Source organism: Neofelis nebulosa, chromosome 11 (genome assembly GCF_028018385.1).
Source record: "Neofelis nebulosa isolate mNeoNeb1 chromosome 11, mNeoNeb1.pri, whole genome shotgun sequence".
NCBI lineage: Eukaryota > Metazoa > Chordata > Mammalia > Carnivora > Felidae > Neofelis > Neofelis nebulosa.
Window position 1 is genome coordinate 74,646,462 of NC_080792.1, and position 25,789 is coordinate 74,672,250.

General features: G+C 45.8%; 1 pseudogene and 1 gene segment (V, D, J or C); both read left to right on the forward strand.

Moving 5' to 3' along the window:
• The first annotated feature begins 846 nt into the window (after positions 1-846).
• On the forward strand, positions 847-1,897 carry LOC131489625 (immunoglobulin lambda variable 1-40-like). The segment is given in 3 exon segments: positions 847-970; positions 1,082-1,413; positions 1,802-1,897. Coding segments are annotated over 3 exon segments (486 nt in total).
• Positions 1,898-13,557: 11,660 nt separating this feature from the next.
• LOC131489670 (immunoglobulin lambda variable 1-40-like) lies at positions 13,558-14,395 on the forward strand (annotated as a pseudogene).
• Positions 14,396-25,789: the final 11,394 nt, after the last annotated feature.

The window sequence follows — 25,789 nt, forward strand, 5'->3', positions numbered from 1 at the left end:
GTCCCCACTTGAGCAAGGACATGTGTGTTGTCTCAACAGGTGCTTCCTTGCAGGGGTCTCCCCAGGGGTGAAGTCAACCTCCATCGTCCCCAGTATGTGATGTGAGGTGGCAAGAGTGACAGCTGACAAAGATGTTCAGTGTGGAACCCTGTGGAATGCACACGAGGGATGTGGGCTTCTACCCACAACCTGGACAAAAGGTCTCCCTGTGTCCTCAGTGCTGAGGGAGCTTCTGGGAAAGGAAACTTTGGGACCAGAGAGGAAGCAGGGAAGGGGGAAGAAGTCGGCCTCCTGCCCAGAACTGGCCATGTGTCAATGTGGACCCATCGCTCTGTGGCCCTGATCCTCATCTGTGTGGTTGTACAAGAGTCACCACGTCAGTGCTGCCCCATCAATAATAACCAAGGGCGCTGTGGACAGACTCACTATGCAGAGCTGGAGGAGAGCACAGTGTGTCCTCAGGGGATGGGAGGCCACACAGGGGACACCTGGCCTGTCCCGAAGGAAGGGGATGGTGGACAGAGCAGTGGGAAGGCAGGAACTCTGATGAGATCTGCTCACCAGGTCACATATGCTGTGTCTGGGCCTGGACACCAGGGGGTGGTCGTCACCTGCTCCTGAGGGTCGGCCATGATTAGAGCTGGGACCTGCACCTGGACAATGCCTGTGTCCTCTGCTCAGGACTCCAAACTGTGACCTCCCCTCTCCTGGCATGGCCCCAGAGATCACCTCCCCGTCCAACCCACCTGACATCCTCAGGCAGAGGGACTTGACCCAGGGTCAGTGAAGTGTCAGAGAGCTGCTGGTCTGATTTGCATGGATGGGCCCTCCCTCTCTCAGAGGATGAAAAGGGGAAGGAAGGGATTAGAGGAGATCTGCTCAGCTGTGGATCCACAGAAGGCAGGGTCGGTGATGACCTCCACCATGGCCTGGTTCCCTCTTCTCCTCACCCTTCTCATCCACTGCACAGGTGACTAGATGAGGGAACAGAGGAAGTGGTCCAGGGAGGACACGTGGGCCTTGGATCCTCCTCTAGTGTCTAGATCCCAGCATCATGCTCTCTTTGTCTCTCCCCTTCCAGGTTCCTGGGCCCAGTCTGTGCTGACTCAGCCTCCCTTAGTATCTGGGGCCCTGGGCCAGACGGTCACCATCTCTTGCACTGGAAGCAGCAGTAACATCGGTATTGTTGGTGTGAACTGGTACCAACAGCTTCCAGGAAAGGCCCCTAAAGTCCTCATCTATGCTAATAACAGACGACCCTCAAGTGTTCCTGACAGATTTTCTGGCTCCAAGTCTGGCAACACCGGCTCCTTGACCATCACTGGGCTCCAGGCTGAGGATGAGGCTGATTATTACTGCCTGTCTGCTGGCATTACTCAAGGTGCTGACACAGTGCTCCAGGCCTGTGGGGAAGTGAGACAAAAACCTGCTGTCCCCACAGCAATGGGACTTCCTGTGCAGCTCTGACTTTTAGGCCAAGTCATGTGCTTCCTTGTTTGTTTTGTACAAATTAGGGTCTGAGACCCTCCACAAGCAATAAGTCTACAAAGTCTTTCCACATTGTTTGCAATTCCTCCTTGAAGCCTGTCTTTGGGATCAATATACTGTGTGATTTTCTCAAACTGAGCACATTCCTGGGTGCCAAAGGCAGGCTACCCTGAGGGCAGGGTCCATGACAGGTCACAGCAGAAACAGGAACACAAATCCAGCTCTGAGTCAGGACACATCGGGAGTGTCCGCTATGTGTCCTGGTAACAAAAGCTCCCACTAATTGCCCCTAAAGCCTCATCTATTATGATAGTTGGATCCATTGTGGATCGATCCTGATTCCCTCTTTGGCTCCATGTCTAGCAACTCTGGCTCCCAGGTCTTCACTGGGCTGAGGGCTGAGGGCTGAGGAGGAGGCTTCTGGTCCTTGCCCCTCCTGGGACAGCATCGTGGGCTCACACAAAGTCCCAGGCCCATGAGAACTGAAAGCAGAACCCCTTTCTCATCTGCTGGGAGGGCGAGGCCCCAGCAGCTGCTCAGGTTCAGCCTGTGACTTTTGCTTCTGATTCTCATGCTGCTGCCACCATGGGCCCTGGTGCACGCAGGAGCACCACCTGGGAGTGAGGGCTCCTCCTTCCCTCTGTCCCTAAAGTCACTCACAGCAGCCCCTTCCTAGACAAAGGGTCTCAAAGGACACAGAAAGCTCATCTCGCCCATCATGTTGAGACACAAGGTCTCTAAGTTCATGGACTGGGGGTCGTAGGTCCAGTGTTCCCAGCTCCCACCTGACTTCTGAGGAAGCCAGGGTCTCCATCCTTGGCCATTTACCTATTTCTAGAAGTTTCCGGACCTATGTAATCCTCTTGTTAGTCTTCAGTAGAAATAACTGTTCTTTTGGCTCTTGGGATGATGTCTTCTCTCCCTGCAGCACCAGCCCCAGAGGATATATGACTAAATCATAAACTTTTGTCTTTTGAAATGGGTCCCTGTCCATTCCCATCAATGCTGAGAGCCAACCAGTGATTTTCTCATTCACTTGCAGCGCCTAAACCTTACCGAAAGATGGTGAATAATAATGGTGTTTAGGTCACGTTAGCCTTTTCATCTTGTAGAAATGTCCTCCCCACCCCCATCTCATTATCTAATTTTCTGGGTGTGGGACTGAGTTCTCTGTGTGTGGGAGACTCTGTGTTATCACAGTATACATTTTCTGTCTTGAATGTGGAGCGAGGTTGTAGACAAATGAAACTATGAGATCTGAAGGCCTTTAGTGTATTTTGTGTATTTTGTTAATGTATTATTTATTTCTTTATTCGTCTATTTGCATCTAAATTAGTTAGCATATAGTCCAATAATAATTTCATGAGTAGATTCCAGTGATTCATCCCCTATGTATAACATCCAGTGCTCATCCCAACAAGTGTCTTCCTTAATGTCTCTTACCCATTTAGCCCACGCCCCCCCCCACAACCCCTAGCAACCCTCAGTTTGTTCTCTATATGTAAGAGTCTCTTATGTTTTGTCTCCCTCTTTGTTTTTGTATTATTTTTGCTACCCTTCCCTTATGTTCATCTGTTTTGTATCTTAAATTGCTCATATGAGTGAAGTCATAGGATGTTTCACTTTCTCTGACTGGCTAATTTCACTTAGCATAATATCCTCCAGTTCCATCCCCGTAGTTGCAAATGGCAAGATTTCTTTCTTTTGATTGCCGAGTAATTCTCCATTGTATATATATACCACATCTTCTTTTTCCATCATCTGTCGATGAACATTTGGACTCTTTCCATACTTTGGCTATTGTTGATAGTGCTGCTAGAAACATTGGGGTGCCTGTGCCCCTTTGAAACAGCACAATTGTATCCCTTGGACAAATACCTAGCAGTGCAATTTCTGGGTTGTAGGGTAGTACTTTTTTTTCTGTTTTCCCACTCACTTTTTTAAAAAATATAACTTATTGTCAAATTGGTTTGCATACAACACCCAGTGCTCATCCCAACAAGTGCCCTCCTCAATGCCCATCATCCATGGGTAGTTCCATTTTTAGATTTTTGAGGAACCTCCATACTGTTTTTGAGAGTTACTACACCAGTTTGCATTCCCACCAGCAGTGCACTGAGATCCTTTTTCTCCACATCCTTGCCAATGTCTGTTTTTGCCTGTGTTGTTAATTTTAGCCATTCTGACTGGTGTGAGATGGTATCTCATTGTGGTTTGAATTTGTATTTCTTTGATGATGGGTGATGAAGAACATTTTTTGCATGTGTCTTTAACCATCTGGATGTCTTTTTTGGAAAAGTGTCTATTCATGTCTTTTGCCCATTTCTTCACTGGAATATTTGTTTTTTGGGGGAATGGTTGGGTATTTGAGGGTATGTGGGAAAGGCTGGGACAATCTTGTTTGTCCCCTGCCAGCAGGGACACCATTCAGGGCCTCCAGGGTTTCAGGCATCAGTGTGCTCACTAGATGACGCTGACCTGCTAGGACCTGGGGATCATCAGCACCCAGACCACCTGTATCTCTGGGTTAGTTCATTAACTCCTCCTCTGTGTGCTCCCACATGTGAAAGCCCTGGGCAGGGAAGCTGGATAGACAGACCGCAAGGGTTCACTTGAGTGCAGCAACTCCACCCCCATGGACGTTTCTGGAGCTACAAATATACCATGGGAACTCAATCTGCACAACAGAGCTGGGTATCTACCATGACCTGGGCTCCTCTACTACTCACCCTCCCCACTCCCTGCACAGGTGAAGTCAGGCCTTACCCAGGACAAGTGGGAGATCCCCCCACCCTTCTCCACACGCCTCTCTCTTTCACACTGGGCTGCCATCCTGCCCATTCCTGGGCTTCGGGCTGAGGACGGAGCTGATTATCCCCTCTCAGCATGGGGCAGCAGTCTTGGAGCTTGTGCCGTGCTTCGGGCCAGTGGGGAAGTGACACACCAACCCTGAGATCCCTGCCTCACTGGCACCCGGGACCTCACAGAGCACCATGTCACAAGCCCGTGAAGAGACAAGGGCTCAGTTTCCCCTGACGTTCCTAAGGACCTCTCAGGATTATAAGGAATAATAATGTGAGGGAAAAAGTCTGGTCCTATAGAATTAGCATGTGCACATGGGTAGCATTGTTGTGATTATAATTGTGGCATATGAATATATGTGCATTCACGTGCATTCACAATAAGTAAAAACCATTTCAGGTTTTAGTCTAGGTATGTTTATTTTCCGAATTTCCATTCCAATTCCATTTGGAGATGTTGGATTCATGTGCACATTGGTCCATCTGTTTGACCCTCTGAGTGGATATTCACTAGAGTCACCTACAACCAGCCTCCTCTCTTTTTCTGGCCTTGGCACATGCCCTGACCTCTGACCCACGGGTCCCCCAGCTCTCTGCAGGGACACCATTTGACTCACCATATAGTCCCCACCGTAGGTACCACAGCTCTGATGGAAGTTCTTTGTCCCAAATTTCCATGCACACCCCACATGGACTTGGGCACTATCTCCATATGTGCCCAACGACACCCCTTCACCATCTTTACATTTACCACATGCAGTGTCTGCAAACACAAGACACACTGTGCGTTCCAGGGATATTTTGGGCAGAGATGGACATCTTGAAATAAATCAGAGTTTTCCAGTGAGATACATTTCCAAATGTGAGAATGTCATCATTCCAATAAGAGACCTAGAAAGGCCGTTTCTTACTCCAGTCTCGGGTCACAACGTCAGTAAGACTGCTGCCTAAATGAACATTCTGCTTGGTGGGCAGAGGGGATCACAGCAGCTGGAGGACATGGTGCTGAGGGAAGCAGGGGAGCAGTGTGGCAGGGGCCTGCAGAGGGGAGGGGCTGAGCCAGACAACTGGGAAACCACTCAGCTGGCCGGAGGGGCAGGAGGCAAACTGTACCCTCACTGCTGTGTGGCCTGCTTCCACCTGTGAGCCCCAATGCCCTGTACCCTTCTGGATCTGGCTGTTCCCAACACCGATTCCAATGTGGATCATGTCCTTTTTGTCTATGGCATCTGGTAAGTTTGAGGCTGATAGAGAACCACGAGCAGAATGTGTTTCCAAGGAGAAAGTGGGCTCTCAGGAGAGTCTGCCCAGAGGATGAAAGAGCTTGTGGGCAGAATCCCCGCATGGAACCTCAGAGGACAGAGCTCTGTGGGGTCTCCACCATGTCCTGGAGTCTCTTTTTCAAACCTTTAAACAGGAAACCTTTGCCAGATTTTACAAAAGGAGTCCCTGAGATCACACAGGACCTGTCCTTTCCTCAGCTCATCAAGGAGCAGGTGCAGTGACACCAGACTCACAATCCATCTGTTGGTGAACGGGTCACTTGAGCCAAGGTCCCCAATTTCTGCACTGAAAACCTCTGCAATATGTACTATTGTGGGTCTGGGGCAGAAGCCCCATAAATGTGATGACTGACATCATGTAGAATGCAGCCAGCGTGGGAGGAAATAATCACTTCAGATCCAGGGTCACTGCCCCACACCTTGCACAGGGCTCTTCTCCCAGTCAAGTGGGACAAGACCTCTCTCTACTGCCCTTGTTCCACCCATCTTGTCTCTGTTACTTAGTGTCACCAGCACTAGTCACAGTCAGCGACTAGTCCTCACTGGGGAGATCTCTGCCGTCACAGCGAAAGCAACACAGGCCTACCTAAGGCCATGACGTCCATCTGGATATTCAAGAATGACCACTTGTCCTTTGCCATCAGTGCTAATAACCATTGATTTTGGCTTTTTAATTACATTTTCTAGCTATTGAGGAATAATTTGAAAATAAAAGAAGTGAAGATCTCCTTTACCTGCTCTTGATCTTTGTGGAAATTGTCTCCTCACTACTGCAGGAACCTAGATGTGGGCCTCAGGACTACATCATCCGTGTGTGCGAGAGTGTGTGTTTTACCATATTATACATGTATCTGTTTGTAGTTTTATGTGGGTTTTATTAGGATATGGTGTTAAATCTAGTGAAAGGCCCTTTTGAGACCCATTGGGGCAATATGGTCATATCTCATGATGTAATAATATGGTGTGTCATATAAAACTCTTTCTTATTATGTAACCCAGTTTGTATCATTGGAATCAATCACACTTAATGATACTATCAATTTGTAAATATGGTATTGAGGTGTTCTTGTCAATATTTGTATCAATATTTCACGATACTGTTCTATTCTTTTCCTTTTTGTGAAAGGTATTTTGAAAGTGTATTTTTGAGTTTTATAACATTTTTAAAAGAAGTAAGAAATATTCAATACCGTGTTATATTATGAAAAAATATGAAGCAAATAAATTGGAATTATCTAAATTCTGAAGTTTTGTTAGATATCCCTTGTGAAAACGTCTGTACCTAATGTATTTCTGTGGAGTGCTTCAGTAATAACCTTTTCCATTTTTATATGGAAATTCGTCTATTCACTCAATGTATTTCTAGGACAGCCAGTTTTGTAACTTCTAAGAAATTACGTATTTAATCTATTCTTAATAAGGTTTACCACTTACAGGATGTTTTTCTTCATTTTTCCTTTTTCCATGTGAGATTAACAGGATGCACTGTGGGACAGCCCTGTGGTCCCTACACAGCTGGTCAGTGGGGACCAATCACTCAAAGGAGACCAGACCTTGAGGCTTTGTGTTGTCGCAGCAGGTGCTACCTCCCAGGGCTTCCCCGGGCAGGAGTTCCACCCCCATCCTCCCCAGTGTGTGGTGTGAGCTGAGCTCCAGCACCAGGGTTCAGGGAGGGGCTGGGCAGGCACTGGATGGACCTCATTTGCATGCACAGCCCTTCCTGTGGCAGAGGGTGGAGGAGAAAAGGAGGCCTGGGGCGGCCCAGCCCAGTGTGGGGAGCAGGGGTTGTGTCACCATGGCCTAGACATTGCTCTTCCTCCTACTCTTCCTTCACTGCACAGGTAGGGACAGGCCTTATGGACTCAGGTGCTCCCCACATCACTCCTCCTCTGCTCAGAATCCTGAATTTGGTTTCCATTTCCAGCCGCATTCCCAAAGGGTGTCTATGTTTGCAGGTTCCCTGTCCCAGCCTGTGCTGACCCAGCCGCTCTCCCTGTCTGCATCTCCGGGAAAATTGCCAGACATCTGCACCTTGGGCAGTGGCTTCAGTGTTGGCAGCTATTACATACATTGGTTCCAGCAGAAGCCAGTGAGCCCTCCTCTGTATCTCTTGTACTACTACTCAGACTCAAATAAACACCAATGCGGTCCCCAGCCGCTTCTCTGGGTCCAAAGATGCCTTGGCCAAGGCAGGGCTTCTGCTCCTCTCTGGGCCGCAGCCTGAGGACAAGGCTGACTCTTCCTGTGCTACAGCTCATGGCAGTGGGAGAAGCTTTGGCTTCTCACAGTGACTCAGATACGGAGAAAGTGAGACAAAAACCCCTGGGTCCACAGACCTTGTGTCTGAGCCTCTGTTATTGGGAAGCTTCTGTGGAGGCTCCTGTAGGGGAGAGTCCTCTATGGTGACAGCTGTCCTTGAGGAGGAAGGACTGACACACAGATGATGCTCTTGCCTGAGACAGCACACGTGTCCCAGGAGCCCACGCGAATCAGGGAATGGAGCCCAACTGCACATGCCCCTGGGTCTGGAGAAAAGTAACAAGAACAACTATTTTACAACCAAAATCTCTGGCTCTCCCTCTAGTCATATCTCCTTTAGTACTCGCAGAATACTTCACTTCACACACTCATGTTCATCAATTATACGTTTTGTATCTGTTTTCCCACATCTAGAAATTCTTTGGGACACACACACAATTGAGTGTCCTACAATTTAACTGAATTTAACGCTTAGTTTATCTGTGGAGAGATAGTGTCAGATCCACAGGGGAAGGGCTCAGCACCAGGAGGCTGCTCCCTATTTTGATGCCAACAACAACTAGTAGATGGCCTGCACCCTGTGTCCAATGTGGCTACACGTTGAAGGTTTCCACGACTCCCTCCTCGAGTTCCATTAATTTGCCAGATCAACCGACAGAACCGAGGGAGACACTGACTCCTTTTGTCAGCTCATTAATGATATGATGAAGGGGTCACATAAACAAATAATGAAGAGACACCTAGTGTTAGGTCTGGGAGCGTCTCAAGCACCAGAGCTTCAGTCCCTGTGGAGTTGAGGTGCATCTGTTCTGGGAGTGGATGTGTTCACCAAACCGGAAGCTCTTCAAACCCTGTACTTTGGCATTTTTATTGAGGATTCGGGTAGACATGATTGGACATTAACTGCACTGTCAGTCTTCCCTCCCTGTCTCAAGTATGAGGGGGTGAATATTCGCAGCCTCTGATCAAGGCTTGGTCTTTCTGGGCACCAGCCTCATCCAGGAGCCATCCAGAAGCCCACCCAGAGTCATGTCATTACAATTAAGAAGCTTCTAGTGCTCTTGTCACTTAGGAAATGACAAGGATTTCAGAAACTCTGTGTCAGGATCCAGAGACTCCTATATAGTTCCTAAGATCACACAGTACGATTGTCTCAACTGGACAAGGTGAACTAGATAGTCATGTTCATCCACAAATCTCAGGACGGAAACTGTGACTCTTGTGTTATTGACGACACATCCATACTCGATATGTTAATAAGCACCTTGGTCATAGACACAATCTTCTCTTTCACCCATCTGACAAAAAGTGAGTCACAACTTCTTCAGACTCACCTCACCCCTCCCCCTCCCGACACAGGCTCCTCTTCTCCCCTCCGCTCCTGCCTCCTTCAGGCCTTCAGTCTCTCCCTATGGTGCTTCAGGTCTGAACCCCAGCTCTATGTTAGGATTTCAGAGAGAAGTAAAATTTTACAGTAATTTCCACTCTCTAGGCTTCATCTCTAGTGATGAGAAGTCGCAGAAAATGGACTGGCAGGAAATCCGCTCAACATCTGAATCTTGCTCTCATCTCTGCTTGTAGTTTTCATGCCCACCAGCCTCAGTAAATCTCTGTAATACGACAATATAATTCTGTTTGTGACAAATGAAGGTTCATTCAGCCTTTGAGTATTTGCCCACAAAAGCCATTAGTACAACGACTTTTCCCCCTTCAAACTTACTGAGGTTCCACAAAAGGTAACTGTTGACATAGCCAACAAAGGAAGGATTGGCTACATAGTTCCAGACATGACAAATTTTCCTGTTTTTGAGAATATTTGTTTCCGAGGCCATCAGGAGACTAACGCAGCCACACAATATTGTTCCAATCATTGAGGTCTCACGTATTAGCCTTTTTCCAAGATAAAAAAGGCACTCTTTCATGGTCACCACCAAGGAGGTATCCAGGGACCTTGGGGGCATAGTGGGGGGTGGCTGTGCTGTGAAGGGCAGGAGGAAGGGACTGTGTTGTCACCCCTGTCTTGTGCTTCCTGAGACCTGAACCTATAGATGTGGGATATGTATCTGTTGGGTAAAAACGGACTGAAGACCCATCCCCAAGATCCAAATTCATGATTCAATGGAATTCCTATCAGAACTAATCTGCACCAAATTCCTCTTCCTTGTGTACATTCCATCCTTGTGCAAGGGAAGTGACCTTCAAGACACTAGCCTTCTTTAGCTCCAAGCTCCAGAACACAGGAGATTCTTTAGAGCGCCAGCCCCAGCAATGGATTTGCATGGAGAACACTCAGGGAGCGGAGAGAGGACATTAGAGGGACAGGGGTACACTTGTCTACATAGTTGACCTCTGAAGGAAAGACTTCCTGAGGATACATGAAACATTTTCTCTCTCTCTCTTCTCTCTCTCTCTCTTTCTCTGTCTGTCTTACACACACACAGACACACACGCAGAAGCACACACACACACACACATCTCTCCTCTGAGTGTATAGTGTCCTAGAGTCTTCAGTTTCCCAGCTTCTCTTTCTCTCCAGAAATCATAGTCAACATGTACTCAAACAGTACCACCAGGGTCAGAATCCCAGGAGGCAGAATCCCCATCATCAGAAACACCAGCAACATCCAGTGTGACTGGGGTCCTGTCACAAGGGCAACAAGCACATGCTCTGAACACCTGCTCTCCTGGGACAAGATTGATGCTCGGGAATCCCAAGGAGACTCTCTGTCCCATGGGTAGCTCAGTCCCCAACAATCTCTGGGATCCAGCCAGCCCCCAAAACTGATCAGTTCATTGATTCTGGGACAGCATCTTCAGTGATGCTCCCACGGAGCTAAGGTACATGAGGACATGCGGGGGTCTCTGCTTCAGTCTTCCCAGCGACACCTGCACAATCTGGATCTCTGCTGAAAATTCTTCTGTCCCAACCAAGGGCCACAGTGACAGTGACCTCACGGAGACAGTTTCCCTTATCGCCATCTCTCCACCAGTCACATATGGAATCTTTGATAGAAAGTTTTCAGCCCAGTTCTGGCCTCAGATAATAGAAATTCATTCCTCTACTCATGGAGGTCTGAATGAGCTTTCTTTCTATCCTGAATATGCTGGACACAAAGAACAGAGGTAGAGCTGTGTTCACCCCAGAGACAAGTCTGACCCCAAATCGCTCTTTCCTGGAAGCTCCCTCAGTGTTTGGTAATTGCATCACAGAGATGGTTCTGGAGTTCATAGAAATAGGTCCCTCATGGGATTTCACTGGACATCATGTCTCTCCTACCTGTAGAAAAATTCCACCATGCTATACTTTTGACAAAGAAAACATGATTTTTGAAAAACTTTATCGACTCCTATTCAACCTCCAAGAGGTAGCATCCCTTCTACATTGTTCCCACAATTTCTATCTGTTTTTCTCTGTAGTAAATACAGATCTGTGAAAAGTATCCTAGTGATTGATTGTATCTGCATTTTCATAAGAACATTGTCATGGAGTTTCTTTTTTTTTTTTTTTTTTTTTTAATTTTTTTTTCAACGTTTTTTATTTATTTTTGGGACAGAGAGAGACAGAGCATGAACAGGGGAGGGGCAGAGAGAGAGAGGGAGACACAGAATCGGAAACAGGCTCCAGGCTCCGAGCCATCAGCCCAGAGCCCGACGCGGGGCTCGAACCCACGGACCGCGAGATCGTGACCTGGCTGAAGTCGGACGCTTAACCGACTGCGCCACCCAGGCGCCCCTGTCATGGAGTTTCAATCAATGTCACTGAGAGAACTTTTTCATACACAAGCATATGCCCATTTAGTTTTTAAAATTATTTTGTTGTATTTTTTAATATGAAATTTACTCTCATATTGGTTTCCATACAACACCCAGCGCTCATCCCAGCAGGTGCCCTTCTCAATGCCCATCACCCACCCTCCCCTTCCTCCCACCGCCCCATCAACGCTCAGTTTATTCTCAGTTTTTCAGAGTCTCTTTTTTTTTTTTTTAATTTTTTTTCCAACGTTTTTTATTTATTTTTGGGACAGAGAGAGACAGAGCATGAACGGGGGAGGAGCAGAGAGAGAGGGAGACACAGAATCGGAAACAGGCTCCAGGCTCCGAGCCATCAGCCCAGAGCCCGACGCGGGGCTCGAACTCACGGACCGCGAGATCGTGACCTGGCTGAAGTCGGACGCTTAACCGACTGCGCCACCCAGGCGCCCATTTCAGAGTCTCTTATGGTTTGGCTCTCTCCCTCGAGTTCTCTCCCTCAAACTTTTTTTTTCTTCTCCTCCCTCATGGTCTTCTGTTAAGTTTCTCAGGATCCACATATGAGTGAAAACATACCATATCTGTCTTTCTCTGACTGACCAATTTCACTTTGCCTAATACCATCCAGTTCCATCCACATTGCTGCAAATGACCAGATTTCATTCTTTCTCATTGCCAAGTAGTATTCCATTGTATATATAAACCACATCTTCTTTATCCATTCACTACTTGGTGGATATTTAGGCTCTTTCCATAATTTGGCCATTGTTGAAAGCGCTGCTATAAACATAGGGGTACAAGTGCCCCTATGCCTCAGCACTCCTGTATCCCTTGGGTAAATTCCTAGTAGTGCTATTGCAGGGTCATAGGTAGATCTATTTTTAATTTTTTGAGGAACCTCCACACTTTTTTCCAGAGTGGCTGCACCAGTTTGCAACCCTCAGTGCAAGACAGTTCCCATGTCTCCACATCCTCTCCAGCATCTATAGTCTCCTGATTGGTTCATTTCAGCCACTCTGACTGGCGTGAGGTGGTATCTTAGTGTGGTTTTGATTTGTATTTCCCTGATGAGGAGTGATGTTAAGCATCTTTCCGTGTGCCTGTTGGCCTTGTGGATGTCTTCATTAGAGAAGTGTCTGTTCATGTTTTCTGCTCATTTCTAAAGTGCACACTTGGCTAAGTGGTGACTAACACATAAACCGTGTCACTGGAACCCTGTCAGAGCACCTGCTGCGGTCACTCCTTCCCTCTTGGAACTTCCTGCAGGTTTGCCCATTGGGCTCTGTGTTCAGTGCTGCACACAGGACCCCTGCATATTTGTATCTGTGTGCTGGGGGGACAGATCCTGGGAGAAAATCCCTAACCACAGTATGTGGAGAACTGTCGTTTCAAATAAGCAGACATAGTGACAGATGGCAAAGATTTTTAGTGGACAGTGCCCTTAGGAATACACACAGTTGTTCCTTCCCACAGCACTGAGGACAGAAAGAGAGCTTCTGTTCAGCCTGTGGGAACCTCAGAGCAGGAGAGATCTGGAAACCAGGGAGGAAGCACATAATAGGAAAGAACACAGAATCCTACACAGAAGGGGCCACGTGTCCTTTGGTACTCACCACAGCTCCAGACATGATTCTGATCTAAGTGGCGTTTTTGTAGAAATACCACCTCAGTCCTGATCCATGAAACATACAGGGAAACATGGCCTGGCTTTTCCGGAGGAGTCTGAGTAGAGCAGAAAGTCTGGTTTGAGGATATAGGAGGCTACCCAGGAGGATACCTGGCCTGGGCCTAGGAAAGGGGCAGTGGACAAAGCAACGGGGGACAGGAACTCCTTTTATGGGCTCTGGTTACCATTTTGCACAATGATGTTTCTGAGTCTGGACACAAGAGGGCTCACAGGGCCCATTTCTGAGGGTTCAGGGGTGATGAAACCTGAGACCTGCCACCTGCACTGCCTGTGCCCTCTGCTGAGACTCATAACTGTGACTTCTGTACAGTCTGGCCCCACACAGCCATTCCTCTGCCCACCCCCTGACATCCACGGGCGGAGGTACCTGACTCAGGTCCAGTGAGGGGTCAGAGAGCTGGGGTATCATTTGCATGGACAGGCCCGCCCTGTCTCAGTGGATGAAAAGGGACAGATTAGGGGAGGTCTGCTCAGCTGTGGGGCACAGAAGACAGGATCGGTGATGGTCTCCACCATGGCTTGGTCTCCGGTCCTTTTCACCCTCCTCGCTCACTGCACAGGTGATTGGATGTGGGGACAGGGGAAGGGGCTCTGGGAGGACACATGGGCCCTGCTTCCACCCTCTTGTGTCCAGACCCCAGCTTCACCCTGTCTGTGTCTCTCCATTTTCCAGGGTCCTGGGCCCAGTCTGTAGTGACTCAGCCACCCTCAGTGTCAGGCTCCTTGGGCCAGAGGGTCACCATCTCCTGCACTGGAAGCAGTTCCAACATCGGTAGCAATTATGTCAGCTGTACCAACAACTCCCAGGCACAACCCCCCAAACCATAATCTATTGGGATAATAGCAGACCCTCAGGGGTCCCTGAACGATTCTCTGGCTCCAAGTCTGGCAGCACAGGCACCCTGACCATCACTGGGCTCCAGGCTGAGGACGAGGCTGATTATTACTGCTCAACATGGGACAACAGTCTCAGTGCTCACACAGTGCTCCAGGCCCGTGGGGAAGTGAGACAAAAACCTGCTGTCCCCACACTGATGCGCTTTCCTAGTGCAGCCCCCACCTTCTGCCAACACAGCTGCTTCCCTAAAACGGAGGTCTGAAACCCAAACCAGTGAACTTTCTCTTGAGTATGTGTCCTTGTCCTCTCAATTCAGACACCAAACCCTGTGTCTGTAGGAGCACATTTTCTGTTTTATGCAAACTGAGCAGAAATTCCTGGATGCTGGGACCTGTTGCCCTCGGGACAGAGTCCTTGAGAATTGTGCCTGCCTGTTGGGGCTGCCATAACATCATACCACATACTGGGTGAGCAAATCAAAAGATATTTATTTTCTCACAGTTTTGGAGCCTAAATGTCCAAGTTCAAGGTGGTGGCAAGTTTGATGTCCCCTGAGGTCTCTCTCCTTGTCTTGCAAGTGATTACATTCATCCTGGGTCCTCACATGGCATTTCCACGTGTGCTCACCCATGCTGTGTACCTCTTCTATAAAGTCTATGAAGTCACAGTGTGGGTTTCCATATAGGAATCTACGGGGATACAGTTCAGTCCATATCAAAGCACAAGGACAGAACAGCGACACAGAGCATAGCTGTGCCTGACTGAGGATAGTCAACCGTCCACATGCTCTACATGCGTGGCATTGAGAGAACCTTCACTACATGACCTATGTGGGCTTGGGGCTCAGATCACAGTACAGAAATCACAGGGAGGGTCCCCATGCTCAGAGAGATGACACCGTCTTGGGCAAGAAAGAGGACACATAAGCCAAATGTACTGTGTCTCACACTGACTTCCCACATGGGGAAAATGTGTCTGCAGTTCCAGGTAATGTCCACACAACATAACGTCTGGATGACAGAGACTGGCCCTTACTGACCCACTGGTAAGAAACCCAAGATTTGAGGATGACTGGATCAAACCACCCCACCCTCTGCCCTGACACCATCATGGCAACTGGGGAAGGGACACCTATTGCTTTGGGTAACACAGTGACTGTCTGGTGGGACCTGGACTCACTGACTAACCGTGTAGTTGGGAGAGTTGGGGTCCAGGTAGAAGAAAATGATGGAAGCTTCGCCAAAGAAGTCCCAGCCGCCTGTATCATCTTCCCTCCATCCTCTGTTGTTCAGGTCGGAGCACAGACTATGGACAATCTGCACAGGGGACACAGGCCAGGGTCTTTATCTCTCATAAAACTACAGCTCAGCCCCCAGACCATTCGGATGCCCCTGCCTCAGATCAACTGCAGCCCAACACACCCTCAGAGGCACGAGGTTCTGGCCTGAAATGCAAACGGTCCCATGAGAAGTAGAAAGCAGAAAACATATTCCTACTCTGATGGCCTCTTATTCCCAGAGGTTGCTAGAAGGTACAAAGTTTTCCAGAAACCTTAATGGTGACCATTTCCAGACCGCCATGCACCTGAGACCTTTTCTTTTGCTCTCACTCTGTCGGGTGAGGAACAGACTCAGGGGCCAGTACAGGAACCACTCCTTTTTTCCCACACACTCCATATGGGACTAATCCTGCTCTCAGGCTCCCTCAGTCACCTCTGTGTCATTGCTGAGTGTCCCCACTTCCCAGGGTCCTGGTCACAGGGAGTCAGATCACTGTTTGCCTGATTTCAATGCCACTGTGACTCTGCCTCTGAAAGACACAAAGCTTACTATTAAGAGTCAGAAGGGGCACCTGGGTGGCTCAGTTGGTTAAGCGTCCAACTCTTGGTTTTGGCTCAGGTCATGATCTCATGGTTCCTGGGTTCAAGTCCCATGTCAAGCTCTGTGCTGACAGCATGGAGTCTGCCTGGGATTCTGTCTCCCTCTCTCTCTGCCCCTCCCCTGCTCGCTCGCTCTCTCTCTCTCTCTCTCTCTCTCAAAAATAAATAAATAAACATTAAAAAAAGTTAAAAAAAAAAGAGTCAGAAATGAACTCTCCTGTTTTTCCCACACTTAGAACACTCTTTGCCAGTGTCCCTCCTGAATGTTCTTTCTCTATTCATTAATGTCATGTTATATCTCCAGGTCTAGGGTCATTTCTTTTCCCAAATTCCACTCTTCCCTTTTTCCTTCCTCCCCTACCACTAATTAGTTCATGAACCTATACTGCCATCTCCTGTCTGTTGCCACAGTAATGTGGGGTGCATTGCAGGAAAAACACAGGGTCATTAAAGAAGAGTTTACTTCCTAGGAATCACTCTAGGATGTAAGAGAAGTCATTCATTTTTTAAAGAATTTGTTAATGTTTATTTATTTTTTGAGACAGAAACAGAGAGAGAGGGAGAGCATGAACAGGGGAGGGGCAGACAGAGGGAGACACAGAATCTGAAGCCGGTTCCAGGCTCTGAGCTGTCAGCACAGAACCTGAAGCGGGGCTCAAAGTCATGAACAGTGAGTGTGACCTGAGGGAAAGTCGGACAGTTAACCTACTGAGCCAGGCAGAAGCCCCAGGAAAAGTCATTCTGCCCTTAAAGATTTCAGCTTCAAATGACTTTTTTTTACATGTCAAATATTATTTTATGTATTTTTTTATTTTTTTAAATATGAAATTTATGGTCAAATTGGTTTCCATACAACATCCAGTGCCCATCACAACAGGTACCCTCCTCAATACTCATCACCCACCCTCTCCTCCCTCTCACTCCCATCAACCCTCAGTTTGTTCTCAATTTTTAAGAGTCTCTTATGTTTTGGCTCCCTCCCTCTCTAACCTCTTTTTTTTTTCTTCCCCTCCCGCATGGTCTTCTGTTAAGTTTCTCAGGATCCACCTAAGAATAAAATCGTATGGCATCTGTCTTTCTCTCCGTATGACTTACTTCACTTAGCATCACACTCTCCAGTTCCATGCACATTGCTACAAAAGGCCGTAATTCATTCTTTCTCATTGCCACATCGTATTCCATTGTGTATATAAACCACAATTTCTTTATCCATTCATCAGTTGATGGACATTTAGGCTCTTTCCATGATTTGGCTGTTGTTGAACGTGCTGCTATAAACATTGGGGTACAAGTGCCCCTAAGCATCAGCACTACTGTATCCCTTGGGTAAATTCCTAGAGTGTTATTGCAGGGTCATAGGGTCGATCTATTTTTATTTTTTTGAGGAACCTCCACACTCTTTTCCAGAGTGGCTGCACCAGTTTGCATTCCCACCAACAGTGCAAGAGGGTTCCCGTTTCTCCACATCCTCTCCAGCATCTATAGTCTCCTGATTGGTTCATTTTAGCCACCCTGACTGGCGTGAGGTGGTATCTGAGTGTGGTTTTGATTTGCATTTCCCTGATGAGGAGCGACGTTGAGCATCTTTCCATGTGCCTGTTGGCCATCTGGATGTCTTCTTTAGAGAAGTGTCTATTCATGTTTTCTGCCCATTTCTTCACTGGATTATTTGTTTTTCAGGTGTGGAGTTTGGTGAGCTGTTTATAGATTTTGGATACTAGCCCTTTGTTCAATATGTCATTTGCAAATATCTTTTCCCATTCCATTGGTTGCCTTTTAGTTTTGTTGATTGTTTCCTTTGCTGTGCAGAAGGTTTTTATCTTGATGCGGTCCCAATAGTTCACTTTTGCCTTTAATTCCCTTGCCTTGGGGATGTGTCAAGTAAGAAATTGCTGCGGCTGAGGTCAGAGAGGTCTTTTCCTGCTTTCTCCTCTAGGGTTTTGATGGTTTCCTGTCTCACATTCAGGTCCTTTATCCATTTTGAGTTTGTTTTTGTGAATGGTGTAAGAAGTGGTTTAGTTTCCTCCTTCGGCACGTTGCTGTCCAGTTCTCCCAGCATTTGTTAAAGAGACTGTCTTTTTCTCCACTGGATATTCTTTCCTGCTTTGTCAAAGATCAGTTGGCCATACTTTTGTGGGTTTACTTCTGGGATTTCTATTCTATTCCATTGGTCTAAGTGTCTGCTTTTGTGCCAATACCGTGCTGTCTGCATGATTACAGCTTTGTAGTAGAGGCTAAAGTCTGGGATTGTGATGCCTCCCGTTTTCGTCTTCTTCTTCACAATTACTTTGGCTATTCGGGGCCTTTTGTGGTTCCATACAAATTTTACGATTGCTTGTTCTAGCTTTGAGAACAATGCTGGTGCAATTGTGATTGGGATTGCATTCAATGTGTAGATAGCTTTGGGTAGTATTGACATTTAACAATATGTATTCTTCCAGTCCCTGAGCACGGAATGTTTTTCCATTTCTTTATATCTTCTTCAATTTCCTTCATAAGCTTTCTATAGTTTTCAGCATACAGATCTTTTACATCTTTGGTTAGGTTTATTCCTAGGTATTTTATGCTTCTTGGTGCAATTGTGAAGGGGATCAGTTTCTTTCTTTGTCTTTCTGTTGCTTCATTAGTAGTGTCTAACAATGCAACTGATTTCTGTACATTGATTTTGTATCCTGTGAGTTTCCTGAATTCATGTATCAGTTCTAGCAGACTTTTGGTGGAGTCTATCGGGTTTTGCATGTATAATATCATGTCATCTGCAAAAAGTGAAAGCTTGACTTCGTCTTTGCCAGTTTTGATGCCTTTGATTTCCTTTTGTTGTCTGATTGCTGATGCTAGCACTTCCAACACTATGTTAAACAACAGCAGTGAGAGTGGACATCCCTGTTGTGTTCCTGATCTCAGGGAGAAAGCTCTCATTTTTTCCCCATTGAGGATGATATTAGCTGTGGGCTTTTCATAAATGGCTTTTATGATGTTTAAGTATGTTCCTTCTATCCGACATTCTCCAGGGTTTTTGTTAGGAAAGGAAGCTGAATTTTGTCAAATGCTTTTTCTGCATCGATTGACAGGATCATATGGTTCTTATCTTGTCTTTTATTAATGTGATGTATCCCATTGATTGATTTGTGAATGTTGAACCAGCCCTGCAAGGCAGGAATGAATTCCACTTGATCTTAGTGTATAATTCTTTTTATATGCTTTTGAATTCAATTTGCTAGTATCTTGTTGAGAATTTCTGCATCCATATTCATCAGGGATATTAGCCTGTAGTTCTCTTTTTTTGCTGGGTCTCTGTCTGGTTTAGGAATCCAAGTAATGCTGGCTTCATAGAATGAGTCTGGAAGTTTTCCTTCCCTTTCTATTTTTTGGAATAGCTTGAGAAGGATAGGTATTATTTCTGCTTTAAATGTCTGATAGAATTCCCCTGGGAAGCCATCTGCTCCTGGACTCTTATTTGTTGGAGATTTTTGATAAGTGATACAATTTCTTCGCTGGTTATGGGTCTGTTCAATGTTCTATTTCTTCCCGTTTGAGTTTTGGAAGTGTGTGGGTGCTTAGGAATTTGTCCATTTCTTCCAGGTTGCCCAGTTTGTTGGCATATAATTTTTCATAGTATTCCCTGATAATTGCTTGTATTCTTGAGGGATTGGTTGTCATAATTCTATTTTCATTTATGATTGGATCTATTTGGGTCATCTCCCTTTTCTTTTTGAGAATCCTGGCTAGAGGCTTATCAATTTTGTTTATTTTTTCAAAAAAAACCAACTCTTGGTTTCATTGATCTGCTCTACAGTTTTTTTAGATTCTGTATGGTTTATTTCTGTTCTGATCTTTATTATTTCTCTTCTTCTGCTGGGTTTGGGGTGTCTTTGCTGTTCTGCTTCTATTTCCCTTAGGTGTGCTGTTAGATTTTGTATTTGGGATTTTTCTTGTTTCTTGAGATAGGCCTGGATTGCAATGTATTTTCCTCTCAGGACTGCCTTTGCTGCATCCCAAAGCATTTGGATTGTTGTATTTTCATTTTCATTTGCTTCCATATATTTTTAAATTTCTTCTCTAATTGCTTGGTTGACCCACTCATTCTTTAGTAGGGTGATCTTTAACCTCCATGTTTTTGGACTTTTTCCAAACTTTTTCCTGTGGTGGATTTCAAGCTTCATAGCCTTATGGTCTGAAAGTATGCATGGTATGATCTGAATTCTTTTATACTTATGAAGGGCCATTTTGTGACCCAGTATGTGATCTATCTTGGAGAATGATGCATGTGCACTTGAGTAGAAAGTATATTCTGTTGCTTTGGGATGCAGAGTTCTAAATATGTCTGTCAAGTCCATCTGATCCAATGTGTCATTCAGCGCCCTTGTTTCTTTATTGATCCTGTGTCTAGATGATCTATCCATTGTTGTAAGGGGGGTAATAAAGTCCCCTGCAATTGCCACATTCTTATCAATAAGGTTGCTTGGGGCGCTTGGGTGGCTCAGTCGGTTAAGCGTCTGACTTCAGCTCATGTCATGATCTCGCGGTCCGTGAGTTTGAGCCCCTTGTTGGGCTCTGTGCTGACCACTCAGAGCCTGGAGCCTGTTTCGGATTCTGTGTCTCCCTCTGACCCTCCCCCATTCATGCTCTGTGTCTCTCTGTCTCAAAAATAAATAAAGTTAAAAAATATAAGTTTGCTTATGTTTGTGATGAATTGTTTTATATATTTGAGGACTCCCGTCTTCAGTGCATGGCCATTTATAATCGTTAGCTCTTCCTGGGGCGCCTGGGTGGCTCAGTCGGTTAAGCGTCCGACTTCGGCTCAGGTCATGATCTCACGGTCTGTGGGTTCGAGCCCCACGTTGGGCTCTGTGCTGACAGCTCAGAGCCTGGAGCCTGCTTCCGATTCTGTGTCTCCCTCTCTCTCTGACCCTCCCCCATTCATGCTCTGTCTCTCTCTGTCTCAAAAATAAATAAACATTAAAAAAAATTTATATAATCGTTAGCTCTTCCTGATGGATAGACCCTGTAATTGTTATATAATGCCCTTCTTCATCTCTTGTTATACAGCCTTTAATTTAAAGTCTAGTTTGTCTGATATAAGTATGGCTACTCCAGCTTTCTTTTGACTTCCAGTGGCATGATAGATAGTTCTCCATCCATCCACTTTCAATCTGAAGGTGTCCTCAGATCTCAAATGAGTTTCTTGTAGACAGCAAATAGATGGCTCTTGTTTTTTTATCCATTCTGATACCCTATGTCTTTTGGTTGGAGCATTTAGTCCATTTACATTCAATATCATTACAGAAAGATATGGGTTTAGAGTCAGTGTGATATCTGTAGATTTCATGCTTGGAGTGATGTGTCTGGTACTTTGTGGTCCTTGCAACATTTCTCTCACAGAATCCCTCTTAGGATCTCTTGTAGGGCTGGTTTAGTGATGATGAATTCCTTCAGCTTTTGTTTGTTTGGGAAGACCTTTGTCTCTCCTTCTCGTCTGAATGACAGGCTTGTTTGATAAGGGATTCTCGGTTGCATATTTTTTCCATTCATCAATTGAAGATTTCCTGCCATTCCTTTTTGGCCTGCCAAGGTTCAGTAGATAGATCCATCAGTAGTCTTATCAGACTCCCTTTATATGTTAGAGTGTGTTTATCCCGAGCTGCTTTCAGAATTTTGTCTTTATCCTTGTATTTTGCCAGTTTCGCTATGATACGTCGTGCAGAAGATCGATTCAAGTTACGTCTGAAGGGAGATCTCTGTGCCTGTTGGATTTCAGTGTCTTTTTCCTTCCCCAGATCAGGGAAGTTCTCAGCTATGTTTTGTTCAAGTACCCCTTCAACCCCTTTCTCTCTCTCTTCCTCTTCTGGAATTCCTATTATACGGATATTGTTGTGTTTCATTGCATCACTTAGTTCTCTAATTCTCCCCCTCACACTCCTGGATTTTTTTTTTTATCTCTCTTTTTCTCAGCTTCCTCTTTTTCCATAATTTTATCTTTTAAGTCAGCTATTCTCTCCTGTGCCTCTTCAATCCGAGCTGTGGTCACCTGCATATTACTTTGCACCTCATTTATAGCACTTTTTAGCTCCTCATGACTGGTTCTTACTCCCTTGATCTCTGTAGCAATAGATTCTCTGCTGTCCTGTATACCTTTTTCAAGCCCAGCGATTAATTTTATGACTATTATTTTAAATTCATGTTTCGTTATATTGCTGAAACAGTTTTTGATCAATTCGTTAGCTGTCGCTCCTTCCTGGAGTTTCTTTTGAGGAGAATTCTTCCATTTCATCATTTTGGATAGTCCCTGGAGTGGTGTGGAACTGCAGGGCTCTTCCTCTGTGCTGCTCTGTGCTGTCTGGAGTAACTTGTGTTGGTGGGCGGGGCTGCAGTCAGACCTGATGTCTGCCCCCAGCCCACCCCTGGGGCCACGGTCAGACTGATGTGTACCTTATCTGCCCTTCTCCCAGGGACAAGACTCACTATGGAGTGGTGTGGCCCCTGACTGGGCTCCTTGCACACTGCCAGGCTAGCGGTGCTGCTTAGATGGGATCTGGCATATTAGCCCGGGTGCATCCGAAAAGTGAGCCAGGGCAGAAGGGACAGGCTCAGCTCGGTTTGCTGTTGGTGGTCCCCTGCAGGAGGGTCCCTGCAGCACCAGGAGGGAAGCAGGCAGACTCATCAAAGGGGCGGATCCACAGAAACACAGCGTTGGGTGTTTGCGCGGTGCAAGCAAGTTTGGTGACAGGAACTGGTTCCATTAGGGAATTCGGCTGGGGATGGGAGAGGGAGATGGCGGTGGCCAGAGCCTTTGTTCCTTGGCGGCTGAACTCTGTCTGCCAGAGCTCAACAACTTTCCCTCTTGGTGTCTTCCTGCCCTCCCCACTGGCCAAGAGCAGAGCTGTTGACTTTTAACATTCCAGATGTCAAGTCCCGCTGGCTGTCAGAACTCACGGAATCTGGCCCCTCCAATTTGCAAGCCGGACTCGGGGGCTCTGGGTGGGCTGGCTGCCCCTCCACCGCCCCAGCTCCTTCCCACCAGTTTGTGTAGGGCACACTGCCTCTCCACCCTTCCTACCCTCTTCCATGGGCCTCTTGTCTATGTTTGACTCCGGAGAGACCATTATGCTAGCCTTCTGGCGGTTTTCTGGGTTATTTATGTAGATGTGGGGGGAATCTAAGTGATCAGCAGGACGCGGTGAGCCCAGCATCCTCCTACGTGGCCATCTTCTCTGATCGGCCTGCCTACATATATAAAATTCTAAATATTCTACCAAAAAACAGTCAGAACCGACAAATAAATTCAGTAACGTCACAGGATACAAAATCAATGTACAGAACTCTGTTGCATTTCTATACACTGATAATGAAGCCACAGGAAGAGAAATTAAGAAATCAATCTCATTGAAGATTGAACCAAGAATAATAAGATACCCAAAAATAAACTTAACCGAAGGGGTGAAAGACTTTTACTATGAAAACTAGTAGTGAAAACTAATAGTGAAACAGTCTTGAAAAAGAAAACCAAAACTGGAGGTATCATCATTCCAGATTTCCATTTATATTAGGAAACTATAGTAATCGAAACCGTATGGTTATGGCACAAAAACAGACCAAAAAAATGAAACAGAATAGAAATCCCAGAAATAAGTCCAAGATTATATGACCAATCAATGTCTGACAAAGGAGGCAAGAATACGGAATGGGAAAAAGACAGTCTTGTCAACAAATGGTGCTGGGAAATCTGGACAGCTACATGTAAAGAGTGAAACCAGACCACTTTCTTCCCCCATACATAAAAATGAACTCCAAGTGGATTAAAGACCTAAATGTGAGGCCTGAAACCGTAACAATTCTAGAGAGAACAAGCAGTTATCTCTCTGACATTGGCTGTAGCAACATTATTCTAAGGGTATCTCCTCAGGCAAGGGAAATCAAAGAAAAAATAAACTATTGGGACTACATTAAAATAAAAAGCTTCTGCAGAATGAAGAAAGAAATCGACAGAACTTGAAGGAAACCTATTGAATGGGATTAGTCAAGGTCACTAACTTTTGCAAAGGAACCCTACATGCACTAGCTGACTGATGGGTGGTTCCATGATTTTTCCCTCTGACCCCCTCTCAGGATGTAAAAGGCCTTCCCAGTCCCACACTCACCATAACAGGGGATGAACTCGTTGTCGCTGTTACAAAAAAAGTTACCGCTGTTACAAAAAAAGTTGCCGCTGTTACAACAAAATTCTCCCTTTTCACCTTTATTCATTTTTCGTCTTGAGCAGCTGGTGACCCTGTGAGGGCCCCCATCATCTCTGTGGACAACGCCTCCATTGCAGTTACTGCTGTTCAGAAAGTGATGGGGACGAGGACAGTCTGATCCTTACAAGCATGTAGGCTGGAGAATGGCTCTTCCATCTACCCTGAAGCTCTGTTCAGGGTGTTTTGAGAGCCCTCAGGTACAAGAAGGATGTTCACCATCCGTGAGGGGGAGTAAAGACTCCGTTTGGTTACATGTCTTCTTATTTCAGGAAAGTCACAAAATACATGTGACATATATTTGAATCCAACAAAGGACTGCAATAAGGAGGAAATTTGGAGCATAGTCTTCTTTATACATATTCCTTTCTACTGCAAATTGAAGGTGATTTAAGGAGAGAACTATTTGGGTTTTTTTTTTTTAATTTAAAAGATAAGACTTCTCAATAGTAAGGAAACAATGTCAATCTAAAAACTGCAGATTATCTCAACAAAGGTGATATTCATGTGATATAAATGAGCTTGAGAAAAGCTGTTCAACATCATATGTCAGTAAGAAATTGCACAAAAACACAGCAATGACATAGTATTACATACCTATTAGAATGGCCAAAATCAAAACCACAGATGACACCAACGTCTGGCCAGGATGTGGAGCAATGGAACTCTATTTCATTGGTGAGGGGAATTCAGGATGGTACAGCTACTTTGGAAAAGATTTTGGCAATTTCTTTTAAAACTGAACATTCTCCGAATTCTTGCCATTTGCAACGAACGTGGATGGAACTAGAGGGTAGTATGCTAAGCGAAATTAGTCAGAGAAAGACGAGTATAATATGACTTCACTCATATGTGGAATTTAAGATACAAAACAGATGAACACAAGGGAAGGGAAGCAAGCATAATATAAAAACAGGGAGGGGTAGAAAACATAAGAGGCTCTTAAATATAGAGAACAACCTAAGGGATGCTGGAGGTGTTGTGGGAGGGGGGATAGGCTAAATGGACAAGGGGCATTAAGAAGACATTTGTGGGGATGAGCACGGCTTGTTTTATATAGGGATGAACCACTGGATCCTACTCCCAAAATCATGATTATTGCTAACTAACTTGGATGTAAATAAAAAAAAAATTTTTTTTTAACCCAAAAAGAAAAACCAAACAAACAAAACCCCGGATCATTGTCTTGCTTTAAAATCCAGGGATCATGCATCTTTGCATTTACCTAAAGGAGTTAAAAACAATGTGTACAAAAAAACCCTGCACAAGTATGTGGACAGCGGCATAACTGTCCACACCTGGCGCAGCCAATTGCAATGCCTTTCAGGAGGTGACAGGTGAGTAAACCCCAAAGATAGAATATTGATCAGAGCTACAAAGATATGAGGCACCAAGACATAAAAGGGCACAGAAGACATTTTGTTGCATGTTGCTAAATGAAAGCAGCCAACATGTAATGGCTTCATGCTGTGTGACTCCAAGGATGTAACATTCTCGAAAAAGACGAATCTATTTAGACAATAAAAGAATCAGTGGTTGCAAGGGGTTGAGCATAGGGAGGGATGCACAA